Genomic DNA, 21,111 nt, shown 5'->3' with positions numbered 1-21,111 from the left:
AAATAAACATTAAACTTCCAGGCCAGGGAGGGTAGAGGCAAGTACAGAGAGTTATTCTTACTATTAAATTTGTAGTCCATTCTTCCAAGGAGCTCAGGGGTTGTGCACATGTCCCCCCCCCCTATTGCTTGTATAGTTAAGTAAATCTAGCTCAGAGATCCTAGAGGTTGTAGTGAGAAGCAGGTTTTGCCATCTCTCAATGGGAGTCAATCAGAACTGAGCCAATTTCTCTTTCCATATCCTTAATCCATCATCTGCATAGCCCTACATCTTAGGGTGTCTTCAGAAGTACTCCTGGTGAGCCCGCTACTGATCCATAGTCCTCCTACCAATTGGGAAGTAGGTAAGTAGAAGAGGAAGAGGGGAAAAAACCCCACACTGGCTCTCATAGGGATGAACATTTGTACGCACTCTTAGCCATGGAGACTATATAGGGACATTGACACACAGAGAACGTGGAACTCCTTATTAGACAGGCAGACAGACAGACAGACAGACAGACAAGAGCTCTCTTCAGGCAAAGCATTAGCCTAGCAGCAAAGACGGTGTCCTTGCTCCACTGACACCCTCCATTGTGGTTTCAGTTGCCTTCCATGAATTGGAAGGCGCAAGTATGGCAATGAGCAGTAGAGGTGACACACTCATACACACTGGTCCTTCCCTCGCATGTTTAGCACTAGGCTAACAATGCCCGAAGAAGGCTAGATATATAATAAAAAGTCTGCATACCTCTCTAAAGACAGCCCCTAATTGGAGATTTATGTGGGGAAAGAGGCTCTCCCTGAAAGCCAGAGAGCATTGTGGAAGCCTAAAAGCTTGTTTGTACATCTCTCTGTGTGTGGTAACTTTGACACAACAGGGGCCTAAAAGAGTTATGAACAGAAAAGCTTAGATTTGTGTGCTGAGTGGGTTGGGCTTTGGGGGGGTAAGCAGATGACAAATAAGACATCTGTTGGTTTCATAAGCATTTCTGATAAATAAAATTCCTGGCTGAACTACTGGAGAAAGGCCACAGAGCTATGCAACAGAGTGGGATTCAGTCACATACTGGCAAATTCTGGTTGCGCAACAATGGTTGGTTGGGAGAGCTTGTGCAACAAACCCGCTTCTCCCAAAGACCAGAGTTTCTGCAGTAAGGAAAGTGATGGAGAAATGAACTAGAAAGTGTGGGATAACACTTGCTTCGATTCAGCATCATCTAACCTCCCCACAAGCAAATCAGAATTAATGCTCAGTAAATAACCAGCAATGTCTCATCTACCTGTAAACAAATCAGGATGAATGCTCAACAACAGGTGATATGGGAACGCGCTGAGAGAGAGAGAGAGAGAGAGAGAGAGAGAGAGATGGCTATTCTGAGGATGGTCATTTAACTATTTGTCCTGTCAGAGCTACTGAGACATTTTGATGCCTATGGCAAAAGACAGGATGGCTACCTCTCCCAGTTACAAAAATCGAACCATATTGGCAGCTGAACCTTACTTCAGCAGTGGCAGCAGAGCATCCTCCTTCACCACACCTGAGGGTTCATTTGGAGCAGGCAAATCCAAAGTCCGTTTCTGGGGCCTAATCCAGCCCACCGGCTGATTTAATCCAGCCCCTGTGGCAGTATATGTCCTGGGCTAAAAGCTCAACAAGTTTGGTCGGCCCTCACGCATGTTCACTTCATCAAATCTGGCCCTCTTTGAAAAAAGTTTGGGCACCCCTGATCTAGAGGGTGCATAACAGGCCGCTTAGCTCATACAGCTCCATCCTTCAAAACCTCACCACCAATCCACATCCTCCAGTATCTGTGCCCTGAGGCTGCCATGTCACTCTGCTTAATGGTCTGGCCCTGCAGTAATATATCTATATCCAAATCTATATCTATATCTATATCATCTATAAATGGCGTTTCTGTGCGCTGCTCTGGTTTCGCCAGAAGCGGCTTAGTCATGCTGGCCACATGACCCAGAAAAACTGTCTGCGGATAATCGTCAGCTCCCTCGGTGTGGTGTAGTGGTGAAGAGCGGTAGTCTCGTAATCTGGGGAACCGGGTTCGCGTCCCCGCTCCTCCACATGCAGCTGCTGGGTGACCTTGGGCCAGTCACACTTCTCTGAAGTCTCTCAGCCCCACTCACCTCACAGAGTGTTTGTTGTGGGGGAGGAAGGGAAAGGAGAATGTTAGCCGCTTTGAGACTCTTTAAAGGGAGTGAAAGGCGGGATATCAAATCCAAACTCTTCTTCTTCTTCTTCGGCCAGTAAAGTGAGATGAGTGTCGCAACCCCAGAGTGTTGTGACTGGACTTAACTGTCAGGGGTCCTTTACCTTTACCTTTATATCATCTAGATCTTTTTTTTTTTGGGGGGGGGGTTATAAAATCTATAGTACAAGAGGCATAGCTGTCAACTTTCAGATTTGAAAATAAGGGACCAGCAGCCTCACCTGTCCCAGGGACAGTCTACGGGATATCTAACAATCTGGGATAGCAGCAGGAAGCAGCAGGAAACGGCGCTGGAATAAGGGAATTTCCCGCAAAAAAAAGGGAAGGTTGACAGCTATGGCAAGAGGGGGAGTCAGCACTACCCATTAAATTTTTTGTACATACAGAATATTCTGGTTATTATAAAATGTGTATATGTTAGCATCAGCTCTGCCATTTTGGGTGGGTATAATGAGAAGCTATATGAAAAGCTTGTATTCTTGCCAAGCCCTTTTTTGTTCCCATGAAGAGCACGGCTCACTCAGTGAAACATTTCAGTCACATAATTTACCTTGGCTTGAATAGCGAACGCTTCATCGGTTAATGAATCCTGCCCTTGTTTTAATTATGCAGCTTCCTGAATGTAGTTTTGTGGCGCTTGAAAATAAGGCCATGGTTCAGCCAAACACAGAATGCCTGTGTAGTTCCTGGACTAGAATCTAAAATGGAGGCATCTCTCCCTCTCTCTCTTTCCCTCCCTCTCAGCAATGTTAGTTGTTGTTTGTTGGCATTGTGACATGCGGAAAAAGCTTTGAAGTGATTAAGCTCCCACAGAAGCTATCAGTCATGGCTTACTTAAAGAGTGAAGTGTGCCTGAAGCAAAATCTGAAAAATTACGATTAAATCAAATATTTAGACTTCCAGTATAAATATCTCATCTGTATACAGTAATCAGACGTTCGGCTTTTTGCCGTCTGTCAGAGGCCAAAGATACCAATTTTATCAAAAGTGTGTTGATTACCACTGAGCTTTTTATTTGAGCCTAATTCTGCCCACCTGAACACTTGTATAAATAAACCACTTCGGAATTAATGGGAAGTCAAATAAGAGCTGCAGATTGCATTTATTTCAGAAGATATGTCTGGAAAACTAAAGATCTGCCTCGTAAAGCTTATAGCTTGATGGCAAAATAAAAATCATTAGCATTTTATAATACCTGGAATTTCAAGTTCTACACACAGTTTTTTTTTTTTTTTTGAGTAGAATCTCAACAAACAAACCAACAAACAAATCCTGCTTCCTAGAAATTATCTCAATAACTGTATCCTGGCAGTAAGCTCCCTATGCTCCAACTGCTTCTAGTTACCAATAAATATTGCTGTTTTCTGGAATGAATCCATGGAAAATAATTGGGTGATATCTAACTAAGTCAATGGGCCCATTCTGAACATGGCTAATGCTGGATATCATTCACTGTTGCTATCTTTTGCTCTTTTGTATACCTTCTTTAAAATTTTAGTGCTATAACGGCCAAAGTAAAACACAAACATTAATTGCATGAATGCAGTTAAAACCCATGGTTTGGTATATGTAAGTAGGAGCTATAGAAATGCCCAGGACATTTTGCTGCCTGAAGCACAGGGCAATATGGCATCCCTCTCATTCCAGGAAAAGAATTTGACTAGATTGGCAGCTGAATATTACTTCTATAGAAGTGACAGAAAAACTTCACTCACTGCACCAGAGGGCTTCAGGGTAGCTTTGAGGATGCAGTTCTGAGCTCCAAAACATTGCCAACCCTTCCTGCTGCCCAACATCTGTTGCTTGAGCCACTTGCCTCACTTCAATCCACAAAACTTGACTTTAACAACTGGACCAATAAAAAACTTAACTGTGAACCCAAACCATGGGATGAACCACTACCAATGCTGTTTCGTCCAATCAATAGGGGTAGTCACTGTGGTGACGTACAGATTTTTGTTGGACTACAACTCTCATCAGCACCTGCCAGCATGACCAATGATGATGGAGGTTGTAGTCCAACAACATCTGGAGGACCCTGTGTTGGCTCCTCTTGCTGTACACAGTAGTGAATTTTGTCTAGTGTGGCCTGGTTAGGTCTTTGCAGTTTTCTTGCGCAATGAATTCCTATGTCAGTACACAGCCAAACTAGAGAACTGAGATATGCCAGAAAGACAAAGGAAAGTAATCAGTTAAATTTTCTGCAGAGTTTAAGGGCCAACATAGAGGGGATGTAACTTCCATCTCTCTCCAAATTCATAGAATTGTAGAGTTGGAAGGGACCCTGAGGATCATCTAGTCCAACCCCCTGCAATTGCAGATGTGCTTGGGTGGTGTGAATTGCACCAAGGCCATATCTGGGGAAAACATTTTCCCAATCTCACTTGTTTCCCTGAAAGTGCTACTTGCCTTACCATGGAAAACACACAAGTACCATACTTATGTCCTATCACTGACATTAAACACAGAAGATCCAAGGTTCAATCCTGGCATCTCTGGTTAGGAAAAGACCTGGTGATAGAAAGACCTCTGAGATTCTAAATGACTGCTGCCAGCCAGAGTAGACAATACCAGGCTGGATGGATCAATGTTCTGAGTTGGGATAAGATGGCTCCCTATAAGAAAAATGTAATCAGATGAAGGTCAACCATAGTGGAAATCCAGTTTGGTTTGTGTGTGCTTTGAAAAAGAAAAAAAGAAAGTTGGAATATCTAATCATTCACATCTTATTTATTTTGACCTTTGATAGAAGGGCATGAGACTTTGGAGAGCTACTGTCGGACAGGGTGGATAGTCTTCAGCTAAATGTAACAACAATAAATGAAGCCCTGTAACTCTCAGTAATGGAATAAGCCACATAGGATTCTCATTCCCCAGAGGTTTTTGGTTTTTTCAAGCCATCAGAATGTTTGGGGGTTATGTATGAAGTGTCCAAAATATATGTTGTTAGAAATAAAAGCTATTGGGTCTTTATGCTCAAAATTCAACTGCAGGCAAACTCAAAACCGAACATAAAAATAAAAAGGTGGGGTACAAGAGAGATTATTTTAAAAACTCCCCCCCCCCGATTCACAGAATCCTATTAGTAGTAATTCCACCTTTTATTTTAAAGAGCAACCTGCACAATAGAGTTTACTTCTTTACAAGCAGGGGATGAAGTTAGTACAAAATGCATGGCTGAATTTAAACTGTAGAAATGGTTGTAATCTCAAGAGTATTATCCAGAAATTGCTCTAGGAAAGTGAAAGAAGTCTACTTTGGTTTCACCTTGCCTTCTCCGTGTATATAGTTTCATGGTGAAATGATATACATAAATTTGGTGACACCTGCCTCACACTAAGGTCACCACAAGTTGACCAGTGGCTGAATCTTGAACACCAAAACCAAAGAAGATAAGAACGCAAAAACATAAGAAGAGCATTGGTAGAAATGTCTCCAATTTCACAACTTTTCTTATGATAGAAATATTTCAGGTAGCTGAAATTGTCACCACACCTTAATTACCATTCAGTGAGACTGGGGCGGGGAGCAGGCAATGATGCTCAGTGGGCCAAATTTGGCTTCTGGGCTCCTAGTCAGCAAATTGTGCTGCGGGGCCAACATTGCAGTTGCAGTGGATTATTATTTCTCTCCAACAGGTGGCTGTTCCACCTCTGTCACTCGACGGGGATTTAGCTTCTTATCACATTGTACAGTGTGATGCTATCTTGTCCCATTAAAAAAACAAAAACACCTCCAGACAGACTTAATTAGAGACAAATTATACCATCCTGTTTTGTTTACTTGCCTTCCCCTGCAAGACATTCTCTGGCGTGCTTTGTAATCCTGCAGTTCCTTCTGCTGTGATGATGACACCTGGATTCTCTTCCTTCACCTCCCCTTGACTTTGGTCTTGTGCTTTGATCTTGTCTTTCCCCCTTTCCACTTTGAAGAGTCTGTCGAAAAAGCTTAACTCTTTGGGCTTGGACAAAGCGGCATCCTCCTCCTCTGCCTTCCCCGGTGCTGTGAGTTCAATTTCACTGAGAGATTCTTCCCTTAGGTTTTTATCTGAAGCTTCCTCTGTCACAGCTGCAGCAGGAAGGTCCACATTCTCACTCAAGGCTTTGTTCGCTTGGGGTGCTTCTGAGCTGACATCAAGCTGAGCCGATCCAGCCGATGCATTTGCTGCTTTCTCTTCGGTACGTCCTGGTACAGGCCGTGAAAATGCAAAGACAAAACGAGATTTGGCAGCTGGTGGGGCCGCCTTGGCCTCCTTCCCAAGATTATTTCCACTGGCCTCGGAGCTGGAGCTGAGCTCCATTGTCTTCTGGGAAGAAACGGCCACATTATCCTGGACAACACTCACTCTTGCATCCACTACAAGTACAAACAAGAAAACAGCAATTATCCATCATGACAGGAAAGATGCACTATTAATCATAGCTGCCTGTGTATTTAATGGACTGATTGTAAACTGCAATGGCTAAACAAGCACAGTGTGTACGTGTCATTCTCATTACAAAGTGTGAGCTTTGGCCTATCCGCTTACACATGGAATATGGGTTGCTGAAGCCCACTGTATTGTCATTGTTGACTATTTATGGCCCACACTTTGATGACACTGGAATGCTCCCTTAAGCTATAGGGCAAGGGTGAGGAACTGTTCCTGGTCAGCTGGCCAGATCCTTATCTCCCTACCTCTGGAGAGCTAAATTGGAAAGGTGAGAGTCCTAGAAATAGCAGGTGATGCTGTGCTTTGAAGCCCCAACTGTTGGGACGTCAAAGTGCAACATGGAGGTTGTTTGAAAGCTCTTTTGCAAACAGCCCCATGCTGCACTTTGAATGTCCAAAACATGGGGCTGTTTGTAAAATGGCTTTTAAATAGCCCAGAACTGTATTTTGGCTTTGTATGTTTGCTCACAGTAGGGGGGCAGGTAGATACAGCCAATTGAGCAGGATAGAACTCCCCATTCACCAGCTGATGTGTTAAGGGTTCAAGCCTGCTAGATGCAGGGGTCTGCTTCACCAGCACATTCCCTGATGATGGCAGGGTTAGAAGGAACCTACTGTTAATCATTTGCAGCAATTTGGATTTGTCAAAGGCTTTGTCTCTGCATGCCCTGTGTGGTAACGGGCACAATTATTTTTTTGTTTTTAAAGACAAAAGTTACAAAAGTGTAGCTTCCCGCTTATTATTCTTTGTTGAATCATTAGAAACTGAAACCACATAAGAAACTGCATGCTGGAGAATTCAAAAGCAGAGCATGCTTTGAGTTGAGTGTAGCTAGTTCCTGAAAATGTGGGGATGGAAATCTTTAGAAATCTGATAAGTATTTGCATTGTTGTGAGAAAGATGATATTTCTAGAAGTAAAGGCAAGATTCCCCTTGCCAGAAACAGTGTAAAATTGTCCTCAAAGGGAAAGGAAAATTGTGAGGTTTCAAGGTACAGTTTCTGAGAATTAACAATGTGGAAATGCAACAAAACCTGTTCTTTTATTGCAGAATGAATAATCTAATTGTTAACTCCCGTCAAAGCACAATAGCTGAAGGAATTTTATTTGCTGTGACTATTCCAATGCTGCCTTTAAATCAGAGCCAGCCTTACCTTCGGCTATTCCCTCCCTTGAATGGCAGAGCTGAGTGTGCCAACCAGCATATCATTAACCCCCTAAGTAGCCTACTGCTAACCTGCATTCCACTGTCTTTTGCTCTAGAGCTTGGAACTGCCACTTCAGCAGCAGCATTCAGGTGGTGCAGGTGTGGCTGTGTTGCTCTCCTGACTTCCCAACACTGTGCATCGTGGACGCTTACAGGGAAGGTGGATGGGTGGGTGGCAAGGCAGCAGGGAGCTTTGCAGGTACAGGCCTGGTGGCAGAGCGAATCTGATGCTCCTGCTACCAGGCCCACACTGTGCCGAACTCTCTGCTGCCTTGGCCCACCCACTCTCCTGTTTGGACCGTCAGGACAGCAACACAGCTACACCTGCCCTGCTCTGCCAGCTGCTGCTGATCAGCAGTGGAGCAGGCCATATTTCCTGGAGGCTCCATCCTTTCCTAGCACTTAGCCCAGCTCCTGATTTGAGGTGTTACATGTGCTTCACCCTCCTCCCAAGTAGCTCACATGCAGCTAGCTCGGTGTTCCTCAAACTTGGGTCTCCAACTGTTTTTGGACTACAACTCCCATCATCCCTAGCTAGCAGGACCAGCGGTCAGGGATAATGGGAACTGTGGTTCCAAAACAACTGGAGGCGCAAATTTAGGAAATCCTGAGCTAGCTGGACTTTCTTTCTTTTCTGCCCTTGTAAACCTGGGGGTGGGTGTTAAGGGAAGATCCAAGGGCCAGCCAAGAACCCAAGCAGTCCTGGGGCCAGATTGTTAACGTCCTCAGGGCCGTTAGTGGTGCAGAGATCTGCTGAGGGATCGCCCTCTTTCTCCACCTTCTTCAAGGAGAGAGAGAGAGCCTTGATTCCAGGACTGGGTAGGGCTGAACCATGACTTCCTACCACTCTGTTGTCCTTAATAGCACCTTGTCCTTGGTCTGGGGCCATCCCTGCAATCCTCAAGCTCCCTTGAGTCACTGTTGTCCTATCCCTGAACCTCCTTAGAGAGGCTTTGAGAACTCTGGTTCTAGAGCAATGGATCAAAAAACCTGCCATAAGCTCTCATTAATCAGCATGTACAAGGCAGCAGGATCTAGCCTGAAAATGGCGTCCTTTCACTCACACAAGCACAAAGATAAAAGCCTGCCACGGTTGATTGACATACCTTTGATTTCAGAAACTACACCAAGGCAAGACAGACATGAAAATCATTTCTAAATGCGTTTCTTAAACAGCTGTGGAAAGACATGAGCCAAGTGTACAAGACAAAGCAGGAAAATGGAAAGATCCCACTGTGATGATGCCTTTGCAGCTGTGAACTAGTAAAGCATTATAGGAATGGGGCTTATTTCAGGGTGTCTAGAACCATCAGCAAAATGGAAAAGAAAGTGATCGTGAGCAATATTCACATGATATTTAACAGTCGCCACTTTCCATTTCAAGCCCTGTTGCAAGAACATGTCTGCACAGCTTGTGACCCACCAAGGTTGAATTTCACCAAGTAGTACTTATGTTTGATGCATATTCTGCAGCTGGTCCAAACAATCCAGGATCGGCTAATAAACCCAGCTAATTAACTGCCCCACAAGAATCAGAGATATTGGCTTTCCTCCCCATTCACATCTGTGTAGCAGACTCTAGCTAGAAATGCATCTTCACTGAACACATACAGTTCCACCTCTAAGAGGCTTCCAACTCACATCAGCCCCAGCCAGTATGATAAATGATGGGAGTTAACAACATCTGGAAGCTCCCATGTTAGCCACCCCTGGTCTAGACATAGCTTTCAGCCTATTCATATGACCCAGCTTTTATTATAATAATGTGAACTGCCCTGAGAACCACGTATGAAGGGTGGTATACAAATTTAAATAATAATAAAGGCAAGCTGGGTATTTTAGCTGCAGAATCAGGCCATATAACAAAGCAGGTAGCTTCCACTGGGTCCACAGATGAAGAGGGCAACTTTTCAGGCACCGGAGCTCCACCAGAACACAGGAATAGCTTGGACACATTGACTATCTGGGTTGCTTTTGTTATTTTAGCAGATTGGTAAACTTACTGCCACCCATTTACTAAATATGCTGCTAAATACACAAGCCAGGGTGCTATGAAGTCTGGGAAAGTATCAACAAGATGAAAGATGCAGAGAAAGAATCAGAAATTGTAAGTTTGATGGTGCTCCATGATGTCTTTGTTTCTCTATAGTCTCCTTTGGCATCACTAGGATACATTGTTCTTTAGCACTTTATGATGGGGCACTTTATTTGTGAATACTTCATCCTCTTGCTCATGAGGAGGATCTAAAAAGCTTCCCTGGAGCTTGGCCGCTTATTGGTCTTGATCTCCAAATGGTATAAATGTGTATGGAGTAATTGTGAGCTGGGACTGGTTATGTTTGCTCCATATAATTTCCCTTTGCATGGTGTGGGGAGTGGGAGTAAGAGTGAGACATCATCTTTCTTACCCACCAACTCACCCATCTGATGCCCCTGCCCTGCTCTGCATATGAGGCTTTCTGGGAGCCTCATGGAAAACACTTAGCGGTTCCTAAAGACCTCAGTATAGAAGCTATCAATATCTATTTATAGACACATGCTACACCTTAACTTTCTCAGCAGGGTTCTTGTTGTTTGACTCTTAACCAGCACCTGTTTTTAGTTTGTAAGTAGCTTAACAGAGTAATGCAACATTTCTTGAAAATCAAGATCTAGCACATTTCAGATTATCTTGCAATGATTTATGGTTTTCTTAAATTATGCATGCCAGAGCAGTAAACAAGTGCCAATTTTTCAGAAAGACCAGGCTTGTTTTTTGAGAGAAAGGGCTTCACTTATTTGCCCTGGCAGAAAGGGTTATTAATCCATGGAATTTAGGCCAACGTCTCAAATTAGGGCTTTGAATACACAGCTGTGACTTCAGCCATGACTATATGTTAAGAGGCATATAAATGGCTTCATGCACCTTGAAGCAAAGGTGCGACTCCAAATATCACACCACTGCCTTTGAGAAAGGGAGTGCAGAACTCCCCCCCCCCCACTTTTGTTTGTGGGCAAGGCTAGATACAAACCTGGATAAAGCGTGATTGCTATATTGCTGACATTTTTTACTTTTAGCATATAGGGCAGGTGTGTAAAAATACTTCCTGTGCTATGATGGTAAATAACAGGAAGGCCTTGAGAGATGCACAGTTTTGAATGCCGTGTGGGACCCAACAACTTGGAAGCAACTATCCACATAAGCAAAGTGTCTTGTTGAGAATGGGGTTCAGCTAAAATTTGATGCATCAGAACGATGTGTGCTGGATGTGGCACCATAAGACAGACAGCAAACAGCTGCAAAAACATGCTGCCTAATGAAAGAAATGCTTCTGATTTAATACAGACATGGGGCAGAGGGAAGTACGTGCTTATCTTTTTAATCAAGATCTCCATTAAAACAAACGTTACCATCTTCAGAGAAGCTTTATGTGAACAGCTGCACTTGTTCAGGTTGTAACACAAAACAAGTTAAATGCCACCAAGCCTGCACACCTGTTGTCTGTATTCTGACAATTGCTTGACATCCCCTCCTGTTTTGTTTTTTGCTTTTCCTGTTTTATAGTACCAGCAGAAAACAAAAACAGGAGGCTTATCAACCCCCAGGTGTTGGGCTGTTTCTGCTTGTTGTTCTACACAACTGGGGTCACCAAACTTTTGGGCCCATGGGCACATTTGGATTTTTGAGTGAGTGCTGTGCACTCAGTAGGATTCAGTCAGATTCAGTAAAATTAATCTGAGCTTTGAAAAGTACATAAAGTACAGTGGTGCTTCGCAAGACGAAATTAATTTGTTCCGCGAGTTGCTTCGTCTTGCGATTTTTTCATCTTGCGGAGCGCAGATTCCCCGGGTATTAACGGTTTTACGAAAAAGGAAGCAAACTCGCAAGACATTTTCATCTTGCGAAGCAAGCCCATATGGAAATTTGTCTTGCGAAGCACCTCGAAAACCGGAAAACCCTTTCGTCTAGCGAGTTTTTCGTCTTGCGAGGCATTCGTCTTGCGGGGCACCACTGTACAATGGGAAGTGAGAAAGAAGAAGAAGAGTTTGGATTTGATATCCCGCTTTATCACTACCCTAGGGGGTCTCAAAGCGGCTAACATTCTCCTTTCCCTTCTTCCCCCACAACAAACACTCTGCAAGGTGAGTGGGGCTGAGAGACTTCAAAGAAGTGTGAGTAGCCCAAGGTCACCCAGCAGCTGCATGTGGAGGAGCAGAGATGTGAACCCGGTTCCCCAGATTACGAGTCTATTGCTCTTAACCACTACACCACACTGGCTCCAGAAAGAACAGCACTCTTCTGATTTCCTTCTTCATATCTCTCCAAGGGGGGCGGTAGAGTATAGGCATTGTCATCAGAACTTAAGGAGAGCCCTGCAGGATCAGTTCAATAGCCCATCTAGTACAGCATCCTGTTCCCAAAGTGACCACCCAGATGTCTGCAAGAAACCCATGAGCAAGACTCAAACACAAGAACACTCTCTACCACCACTTCATGACCAGGGCATAGGGGCTCAGAGGTTTCAAACACACCAGCGGGAAGACTTCAGGGGCACCATGTTGGTGACCTCTGTGTTACAAGTTGGGGGACACTCCCATTGTCCTTGAGTGTGCATACACACAAGACGGGCAGACATAAGCATGGGCAAATGTCAGTCCTCTTTTGCAGAGAGCATAGTCTGGCAGACAAGCCAACTTCTGAATGAGTCAGAGAAAGAAGTCAAATACCATTAATCACTCTGAGTTAACACCCACAACTTATATATGATATTGACATATCTGCTTTTTGTGCTGCGCCTGAACCTCCACCTCTGTACTGTACACAGAGAAGAGTCAAGTGACCAATAAATAAATCAAATATAAGCAGAGCTATGGAGAATAGGGTTCATTTGTAGATTGGTGCCATCAGAATATGGACAGCCATTTTGAAACAATCCCCTGGAGGTCTGTTTGTGGGAATGTTATACAGAAATTAGTCCACACAAATTTGTCTGTTCTTGAGATCCAGTAGTAATCTCGTAACCTGTTCACAGACACACCCAGGAAGCTCTGCAGTCCCCATTCCAATCGTTACATTGGAAGATTGCCCTAAAGCCCACAGCAAAAAGCATTCAAACCCTTTATAGGCTAGGGATTTGGAATAATTCAAACTTTGCCTTGCTTTTCTATAACACAGTTTCAAAGGAAAACAAAACCAGCTAGGCCAGACCCTCCTTTCTGGTCTACTGGCAATGATCAACTTTCCCTCAAATCATGTCCAACTCTATGTTTTGCAACACGTCCCTCTCTCTTCCCCTATCAATTTTCCTGATGATTTTAGATTTTAGACTGGAGTTGCACTCATTTGGTGAAGTGAGTGATTACAGACCCCAAGTGGAATCACTTGATCACATTAAGGGCCAGCTGCATTAATATTCACTGCATGACACATATGCATCTCTCTGTTTCAGAAATAGATTCCCATACCTTGATCCTAAACACACACTTTCATAAATGCAGCAAACTAGCCATGCAGAAGCCACACAGCTCGTACTAAGCAGGCAGGTGTTTCCTCGGGGGTGTGATAAATGATGTGGTTTTGTCTTACATGGTTTTATCTCATGCATGTTTTATAAAAGCTTCCTGGCTTGTCATTGTTTCTGGCTCCCAGCCTTTGCCTATAATATACTATAGCATACAGTGTGGACTGTATACCAATATGATTAATGTCTGCTTAATTTGTATGATTTACATACGTCTCCTGTGAAAAGGAATGGCAGAGAGAAATGCCAAAGAGATCGTATCTTTTATTGGTCTGAACTGCAATCAGTATAGGAAGAGGCAAACTGATGAGTGACACAGAATAAAAAGTATTTTGTTTCTAGACAATGATCTAAGCGAAATAACTAAGAAACACCCATTGTCCCCATATGTGTCCAAGAACAAGGGCTGGATTATATGTAGCAATCACGTAGAGCTGTCCTGAACACTCTATCCATTGCAGCTAGCAAAGAGTTTGAACACCTAGATTAGCAGAGGTTGACCCACTAATGTGCATCACAAAGGCACATTCTCATATCAGATTACATAACAACTGTCCCCTAAAATCTTGTACGTTTTTATACCCAGGAAGTGAACATTTGCATAAATGTTTGCGAGTGGATTTCTCTTTGCACAGGGGGCTTGTTTAAGTCAGCTGGAGTTGGAGGGCCCATCCAGAAATGGGCATGGCAGCCTTTCCTTCTCTGAACATACCTGCATCACCATTTGCAGAAGGAACAGTCTGTACAGTCGCGATTGTGACAGGTCCATTCTTAAGGTTTTCAGGAGGTTCAGATGAAACCTAGAGCATCAGACTGAAGGTTAGTCGTTGAAACTGCTTGGTCACAAACCCTTGCACAATTTTGAACACTGCAGTAATGAACCCTGACTCGGTTCAGAAGAGTGTGGTTCATTATTACCTTGGGCTTGTGCATTCCCTCTTTCCTCTCCCTGTTCCCATCATGCCCTTTACATCAGAACTGGGCAAACTATGTTTTGCTCAAACCACTTTTCCAGGCTCAGGTGTGTAACAACAAACCATGGCTTGCCATTAAACTAGAAGTCAGGGAAAGAATGGGAAAGTGCGAGTAGAGGAAGGAAGAGGAAGGTAGCCTAAGATGTGCAAGCATGAAAGAATTCTGGGCACTGGAGTTCGCCCCTCAATGAGCTACAATTCCTGGCAACCCTTAACAAATTACAGTGGAACCTTGGTTCTCGAACAGCTTAGTTGACAAACAAATCAGCTCCCGAACACTAAAAACCTGGAAGTGTTCTGGTTTTCAAACGTTTTTTGGAAGCCGAACATCAGACACAGCTTCCGCTTGACTGCAGGAAGCTCCTGCAGCCATTCGGAAGTAGCACCTTGGTTTTCGAACGTTTCGGGAGTCAAACTGACTTCCGGAATGGATTACATTTCAGAACCGAGTAACCACTGTACAATGCCCGGAGTGCTTTGAGGGAAAGAATGTGCTTCAAATGTGCTTTAAATGTATAGTGTGTATGCATCCTGGTAGGAGATGTGTGGGTGGAGGAGACTCAGCTATGGAATTCTTAAATTTACTTTTGTGCTTGGATCACTCCCATTTGTATTTGGGTATTTCGACAAACAAATAGCATGGGACTTGATCCTTCTGAGCCACAAAGCTTTGTCTATCCCTGGTTGGTGTTCTATTTGCTTACCTAATCATCCTTTAGCTAGAGATCCACCCTGTCCACTGCTGCCCTTCACAGTCCTTGCTTGATGTATCCCATCCCTACCACCATCCTGGAGCTTTTCCCTTACATGTGCTGTTTTTATAGGTAGAGGCATCCATCCAGGCATGCACATATCCCTGCAATTTCCCAACACAGTACAAAACACAAAAGCAACATTTAAATGCTGCATAGCTGGGTCTCCATCTCCTCCCAGTATCTAAATACAGACTGCATTTCTTTCAGCCCAGCAAGTGTAGTGGAGGGCTGCCAGAGACACAGCTTGTGCCATGGGTAGGCAAACCAAGGCCCGGGGGCCAGATTCGGCCCAATTGCCTTCTCAATCTGGCCTGCGGACGAGAATCGGTGTGTTTTTACATGAGTAGAATGTGCCTTTTTATTTAAAATGCATCTCTGGGTTATTTGTGGGGCGTGCCTGGTGTTTTTACATGAGTAGTGGGGCACAGGAATTCGTTCATTTTTTCCCCCTTCAGAATATAGTCCAGCCCCCCACAAGGTCTGAGGGACAGTGGACCAGCCCCCTGCTGAAAAAGTTTGCTGCTTGTGCATTTTCAATACAATTTGACCAGACGAAGCAGAACAAAGAAATCACCTCTGAATATGCTGTTATGTGAACAGGTTCGTCGTCTTCAGGTTCCCTTTGCATGGACATTGTGTTTCCCATAGTGGACGCTGTGTTTGAGAAAATACAGAATTTAGGAAACATGGGGCTGACTAAGCAGCCTTTAGCCACACTTCAGAGCAGGGATGTATTCGCAGAACCCTATGGGGATGTGAGAGACACTAAACCGTAGTTCGTATTCTCACATACTCCACCACTTCTCTGAATCATTGAGAAGTTTCAGATGCATCTGTTTGCCCAGTTTTAAATTACCTTTGGGAGGTGGTTACTGGAGGCTTAGTGGCATTAGGCAGTATTTACATGTATTAACAAATGTACTGGCAGAGCACAGGCGGAAGCACAGCTTAACTTACAAATACTCCACCGGACAGTGAAAGTCATAGAACCATAGGTTCATAGAATTGTAGACCTGGAAGGGACCTAAAGGGGCATCTATTCTACCCCTGTGCAATCCACTGCTCCCACATAGGACCTCTTGAGAGAGGCAGGCTGCACCTCAAGATGCAGAGCCCAAACTCAGCTCTGTCTCAGCACCTATTTCAAAATGTAGTCTTGCTCTTTTCACACACAGACACCTAGATCACAACATCCTTAGCTGGGGTGGGGAAGGTGTTGCCCTTCCCATTTGAAAAACTACAGATGCTTTATCAATAAGCAATTGTTCAACAATTTAGTCCCATGGAATCAGCATCACATGAAAATACCTAGCCATTAATCTGCAGTTCCCCTAACAATAAATGTCCCATTAAGGAAGTCTCCAGCAGTACTTCTGACACCATTAACCCTGTCCTGTTCAAACCCAGATCTGTTGCTCATGTGGTAGAGACAAGGCATGACACCTCTGCCCTCCATCATGCAAATTATGCTCACAACTTAAGGAATAAGGTGAGTCCTGGTGAATTAGGCCAAATGCTGATCTTGTCCAGCATCCTGTTCTCACAGGGAGCAACCAGATGCCTATGAGAAGCCTGCAAGCAAGACTAGAGCCAGGCAAAACCCCTTGAGGATTTTGAGAGCAGGGCTGGTATGGGCATGTGGCCTGGAAAGCCCCAATAGCTGGACAGCGGAGAGGAGGGCTGAGGTCTCTCACTCCTAACGTACAGCATGTATTTTACCAATGGCATAGAAAGCTGCCTTATGACATTGGTATGTCTAACTCAATACTGCTTACACTGACTGAATCCTTCCTAGCCCGACCCAGAAATTCCACAGACTGAACCTGGGACTTGTTGGAGCCTAGCTGTTACAGCATTATGAAAATGCAAAGAAAGAAAGATAGCACCCAATAAATCAAGTCAAACGACTCACTAAAAATGAAGCGAACAAGAGAGACATTGTGTGGTCCCTTAAGCAGATCTCACTTGGAAGGGATTTCCACAATAATTCAAAAAGTATCTGAAAGTCAGGCAGGAAAATTTAATACCCCACACCAAACTGTTCACTTTTGTATTTTAATTTGCACTGCCTTTGCACATGATTGGGGCAGACCTACATGCAAAAGCGTGAGTCTGCCACCATCAAGTATCATCCACTTTGATTAATTGATTGGACAAGTTTATTTATATGACACTTTTCCACAGTGAACGGTGCCCAAAGGGGCTTACAGCAATCATTCAAATCATAAAAATACATAGCATTGGAAATAAAAATATACAAAATGCAGAACATGTCAGTAAATTCAAGAATGACAAAAATCAACAATTGGGCAAATGCAGAATAAATTCAATCATAAAAAAACAAAAAACAAAAATCTAGGCTTAAGTACATAACATTACAAAGCAAACTAGAGTTAATCAGCTGCCCAAAGTTTGCTTAGCAATGGACAACCCTGCATGATGTATACAATATCTAATACAATGTAAAAGGCAGGAAGTTTTGTCACCAAATTCAGGAATATGAAGTTTGGATCATGAGCCTTAGGTGCCAATCTGCCTACGACAAAAACACAGGTGGGGAAAAATGTGGAACATGTGAAATATGTCAGACACGTGACTTATTGCTAAACAAATATCCGGCTGCACAGCCAGCAGTGGCACTCAGTAGACGGATGCTACTGCCTGTGTACACACCCAAGGGGAAATAAGGGTTGGCAACCTGTAAAAACACTTGTTTGGCATTTCTGCAATTGTCTTGCTGGTCCCAGAAAATGTGTGTCAAGTGGTGCCCACCACAAATCTGGAGGGCAAAGTTTTCTATCTGTCTCCACTCTGTCTCTACTCTCTTTCCCTGCTTCAGAGCCAACCGCTAAGGGAAGGGACTGGGATTAGTCACTCGGAGTAAACAAGAACCACCCTTGAACAATTCAAACAGGCACCCAGCTGAGCTCATGTCCTATTTGAAGCCTCTGCGATTTCTGCTTGGCCTTGAAGGCAAGCCTCCAGATTGTTCATTCCCTGTGCTGAATTCTTCTAACAGGGGAAACTCACACATTGGACTCCACAGGCAAACAGGTCCTGGGAACTTTGAAAGGGGGGAAGTGGATCAGGGGAGGGTGATTTGGAGCAGGAAAACGACTGGCAGTGGAAAGGGTTAAGCAACCCCTCTTCACCTGCCACATCTCTAATCAAGCCTCCTTTTCTTCAGAAAAAGCAAGGATCAGGGCATGTTAATGTGATAATGTTCATTGCCCCTTCTTATCTCTGTTTCCTGCCTGCTTGTATGCAGGGTTTACTTGGGTGGCCAGTGTAATGTGCAAGTCAGAATACTGTGGGCACTTCCAAACTGTTGCTATTTTCAGATGGGATTCAATCATTACCGGCAAATTCAGGTTGCCAAAGATTTGGTGATCTCGTGCAACAGACCTGCCTCCCCCCAATCAGACTTTTTTTGATATATGAAAAATGATGGGGAAACACACTGTAAAGTGTGGACAACATTTATTCTACACAAATCAGGGTGAATGCTCAGTAAGAAGTTAATCTGGAAGTGCCATGTGTCACGAACATTGCTGCTGCAATGCTCTGGAATTTCCTGGCCTATTCACAACATTGCAAATTCATAGAGGTTGCAAGCAGGGTCAGTGCCAGGCAATTGCTGAAATGCCCTCTAGCAGAGTTCACCGTGCATCACTGGGGCCCAATGCCTGGCATACCTCGCAGAGGCAGCACTTGGATGTAGGGAGTGAAGTGCCAATTTAATGCATAATGCAACTGATGCAGTGTTGCGCCATAACTTTGTGAGACATCAGATTGTTACCCAGTGCTGGTCATAGGCTCAGGCCTGATCTACCTAGGCAATGTGATCTGTCATTTTAATTTCCCACAATGCCCTGGGAGCAACACTACACCAGAGGTAGTAAATGGGCAAGTGGAGCCCTGGCAGCTGCCCAAGGATTCTGGCTGCTGGTGCCACCCGTGGCTGCTAATATGAGCTGGAGGAGAGAAGAAAAAGGAAATTTGCAGCCAGGTGTAACATGTGAATTGGTTCCAAACATGGCATACTTAACCAATGTATTTATATAATTCACGAGAATGCACTACATTCCTCCACAGAGCCCACCTTTCCCACAAAGCCCTCCAGTCCTTTTCAATGAAAGAAATCAAATCAAATCCGATTCAGGGTTAATTTGTGCATTACAATACACTGGCAAGAGGAGATGTGCAAAACCATTTGTGCAACCTCTGTCAACACTTCTGAGTATTGTGCAAAGGTGAAGTATGCAAGCTGCATTCTCTTGCCGACAGCATAATGCTCAAGTTGTGCAAACTCCACAAGTGTGAAAAGGTGTGTGTAAGGTTCCTATCCGTGTCTCATTATAAAGAGTGGAACATCTCGTAATTTGGACTCACTCCGTTTGAAATGTCTCTCTCTCTCTCAGCCTCAGTTTCCTTTTATAAAATGGGAATGATAGTAATCAACCTTAGAAGAGTGTTGTGAAAATGATTAAGAAAATGCTTTTTTAAAAATGATGGCACCTTACACCAGCTAAGCTACACACAGTGTAAGTAAACAGCTAGAGAAACAACTGCTGCCACTACTATTTTTCTTAACTGTCTTTAATGCTTTTTTAAAATTATTTTGTCGTGATCTAACCTGGGACCTTCTGGTTAAGGGTATGTAATAAATATTATTAAAACAACAATAACAGATAGTGACAATATAATATCACCATCACCTTTGGTAGTCATGTCCAAAACTCAGATGATAATGGACAGAAATACTCCAATGTATTGGCTGCATCATCACGTTAAAACTTACTATAGTATGTTTAGATGCAGAGACTATACCAAAATGAGAAGGAAGATATAGCTACAGTTCTATATAAGTCACTTCAAACTGTATACAGCTCTCCTGTTGTATTTTCATTTACCCCAACCTTCCACCAAGGGGCTCCAAGCAAGAAGCATAGTCCATTTTTTCCTTACAACAACCCAGTGAGGTAGATTAGCCTGGAGATAGGAACTGGGCAAAGTGATCTTCCATGCCTGAGCTGGGATCGCATCAATATCCCACTGAGAAGCAGTGTGATGCAGCAGCTAGAGTGTTGGAACTGACTTGGGGAGTCCTAGGCTTGAATCTCAGTTCACAGAGTGACCCCTGAGCACATCACCCTCCTAATCTGCCTCACAGGGTTGTTGTGAGAATGAAGTAGCCTGCCCTCAAGCTAAAGCATTGCTGCTTTGGATCCTCTCTGACATTGCAAGGGACCCTTAAGCACACCTCTTGAGTTTTATCCACCTTCCTTCTGCAACCCTTAAGAAATCTGAGATTGCTTGGGCAGTTGAGCTGGCCTTATCCCCTATCAGAGATCTGATTTCAACAAGGGCAAGAGGAATGATTCTACTTTAAGGCAGAAGCAAGAAGGAACAGCACACACACAGCCATGTTGACAGGCAAACAAAACAACACTGTTTTGCAGCTCCAGAAACTGGCAAAATCCCATAGGAAGGGCCATCCTTCAGCTTTCTTAATGCCTTGGGGCAGGGGAGAGAGGAGGAGGAGGAGGAAATGCTCCAAGCCTGAAAGCTCCGAGAAGACCATAGCAACAAAAAAGAAAAGGACAGCTTACCTTGGATGCTTTTCTGCCAAGACTCTGGCACTGCTGCGTAGTTCTCTCGGAGCTGTTCAGGAAGAGGTGCTGCAGCTTACAAAAGTCCTTCCCAGAGGCCAACAGGTGCCTTGCTGTGCCTTGGGCAATCTTCCGTACGAAATAGCGCAAACACTGGGTTAGCCACATATGGAGAGGGTGGAGTCCCTGCTCAAGTATTTTTGCTTCCTGGCTTCCAGGGCCACCCAAACCTGTTCAGTTACAAGCGTCCTTTTCTGGAGTTGATGATGCCTGTTAACTCCGTATGAGTAAAATGAAAGTCTGCACATGCACTCCTTGTACTCTCAATGCAACTTAAGGAGATGTTTGTGCAGAGGTAAATCACACCAAGTTCCTTTTTTAAAAAAGATTTTTTTTTATTGATTTCCACAAGCTTTACAAATTTACTT

The 21,111-nt window shown here is 43.9% G+C and overlaps 1 protein-coding gene across 5 annotated transcripts in view; it reads right to left on the bottom strand.

Moving 5' to 3' along the window:
- The window catches only part of BCAS1 (brain enriched myelin associated protein 1), a 51,703-nt gene extending 30,868 nt beyond the window's left edge, over positions 1–20,835 (bottom strand). For all 5 annotated transcript variants that reach the window (XM_079979288.1, XM_079979290.1, XM_079979292.1 and 2 more), the window contains exons 1-4: positions 20,684–20,835; positions 15,646–15,725; positions 14,055–14,142; positions 5,991–6,559 (exon numbers count right to left, since the gene is read on the bottom strand). In XM_079979288.1, the coding sequence (XP_079835414.1) occupies positions 5,991–6,559; positions 14,055–14,142; positions 15,646–15,717 (729 nt within the window). In that variant the 5' untranslated portion in view covers positions 15,718–15,725; positions 20,684–20,835. The remainder of the gene's footprint in view (positions 1–5,990; positions 6,560–14,054; positions 14,143–15,645; positions 15,726–20,683) is intronic.
- Positions 20,836–21,111: the final 276 nt, after the last annotated feature.

The sequence above is a fragment of the Podarcis cretensis genome (genome assembly GCF_951804945.1).
Source record: "Podarcis cretensis genome assembly, chromosome: 6".
NCBI lineage: Eukaryota > Metazoa > Chordata > Lepidosauria > Squamata > Lacertidae > Podarcis > Podarcis cretensis.
The sequence above is the reverse complement of the archived record's forward strand: the minus strand, read 5'-3'. Positions and strand labels throughout refer to the sequence as shown.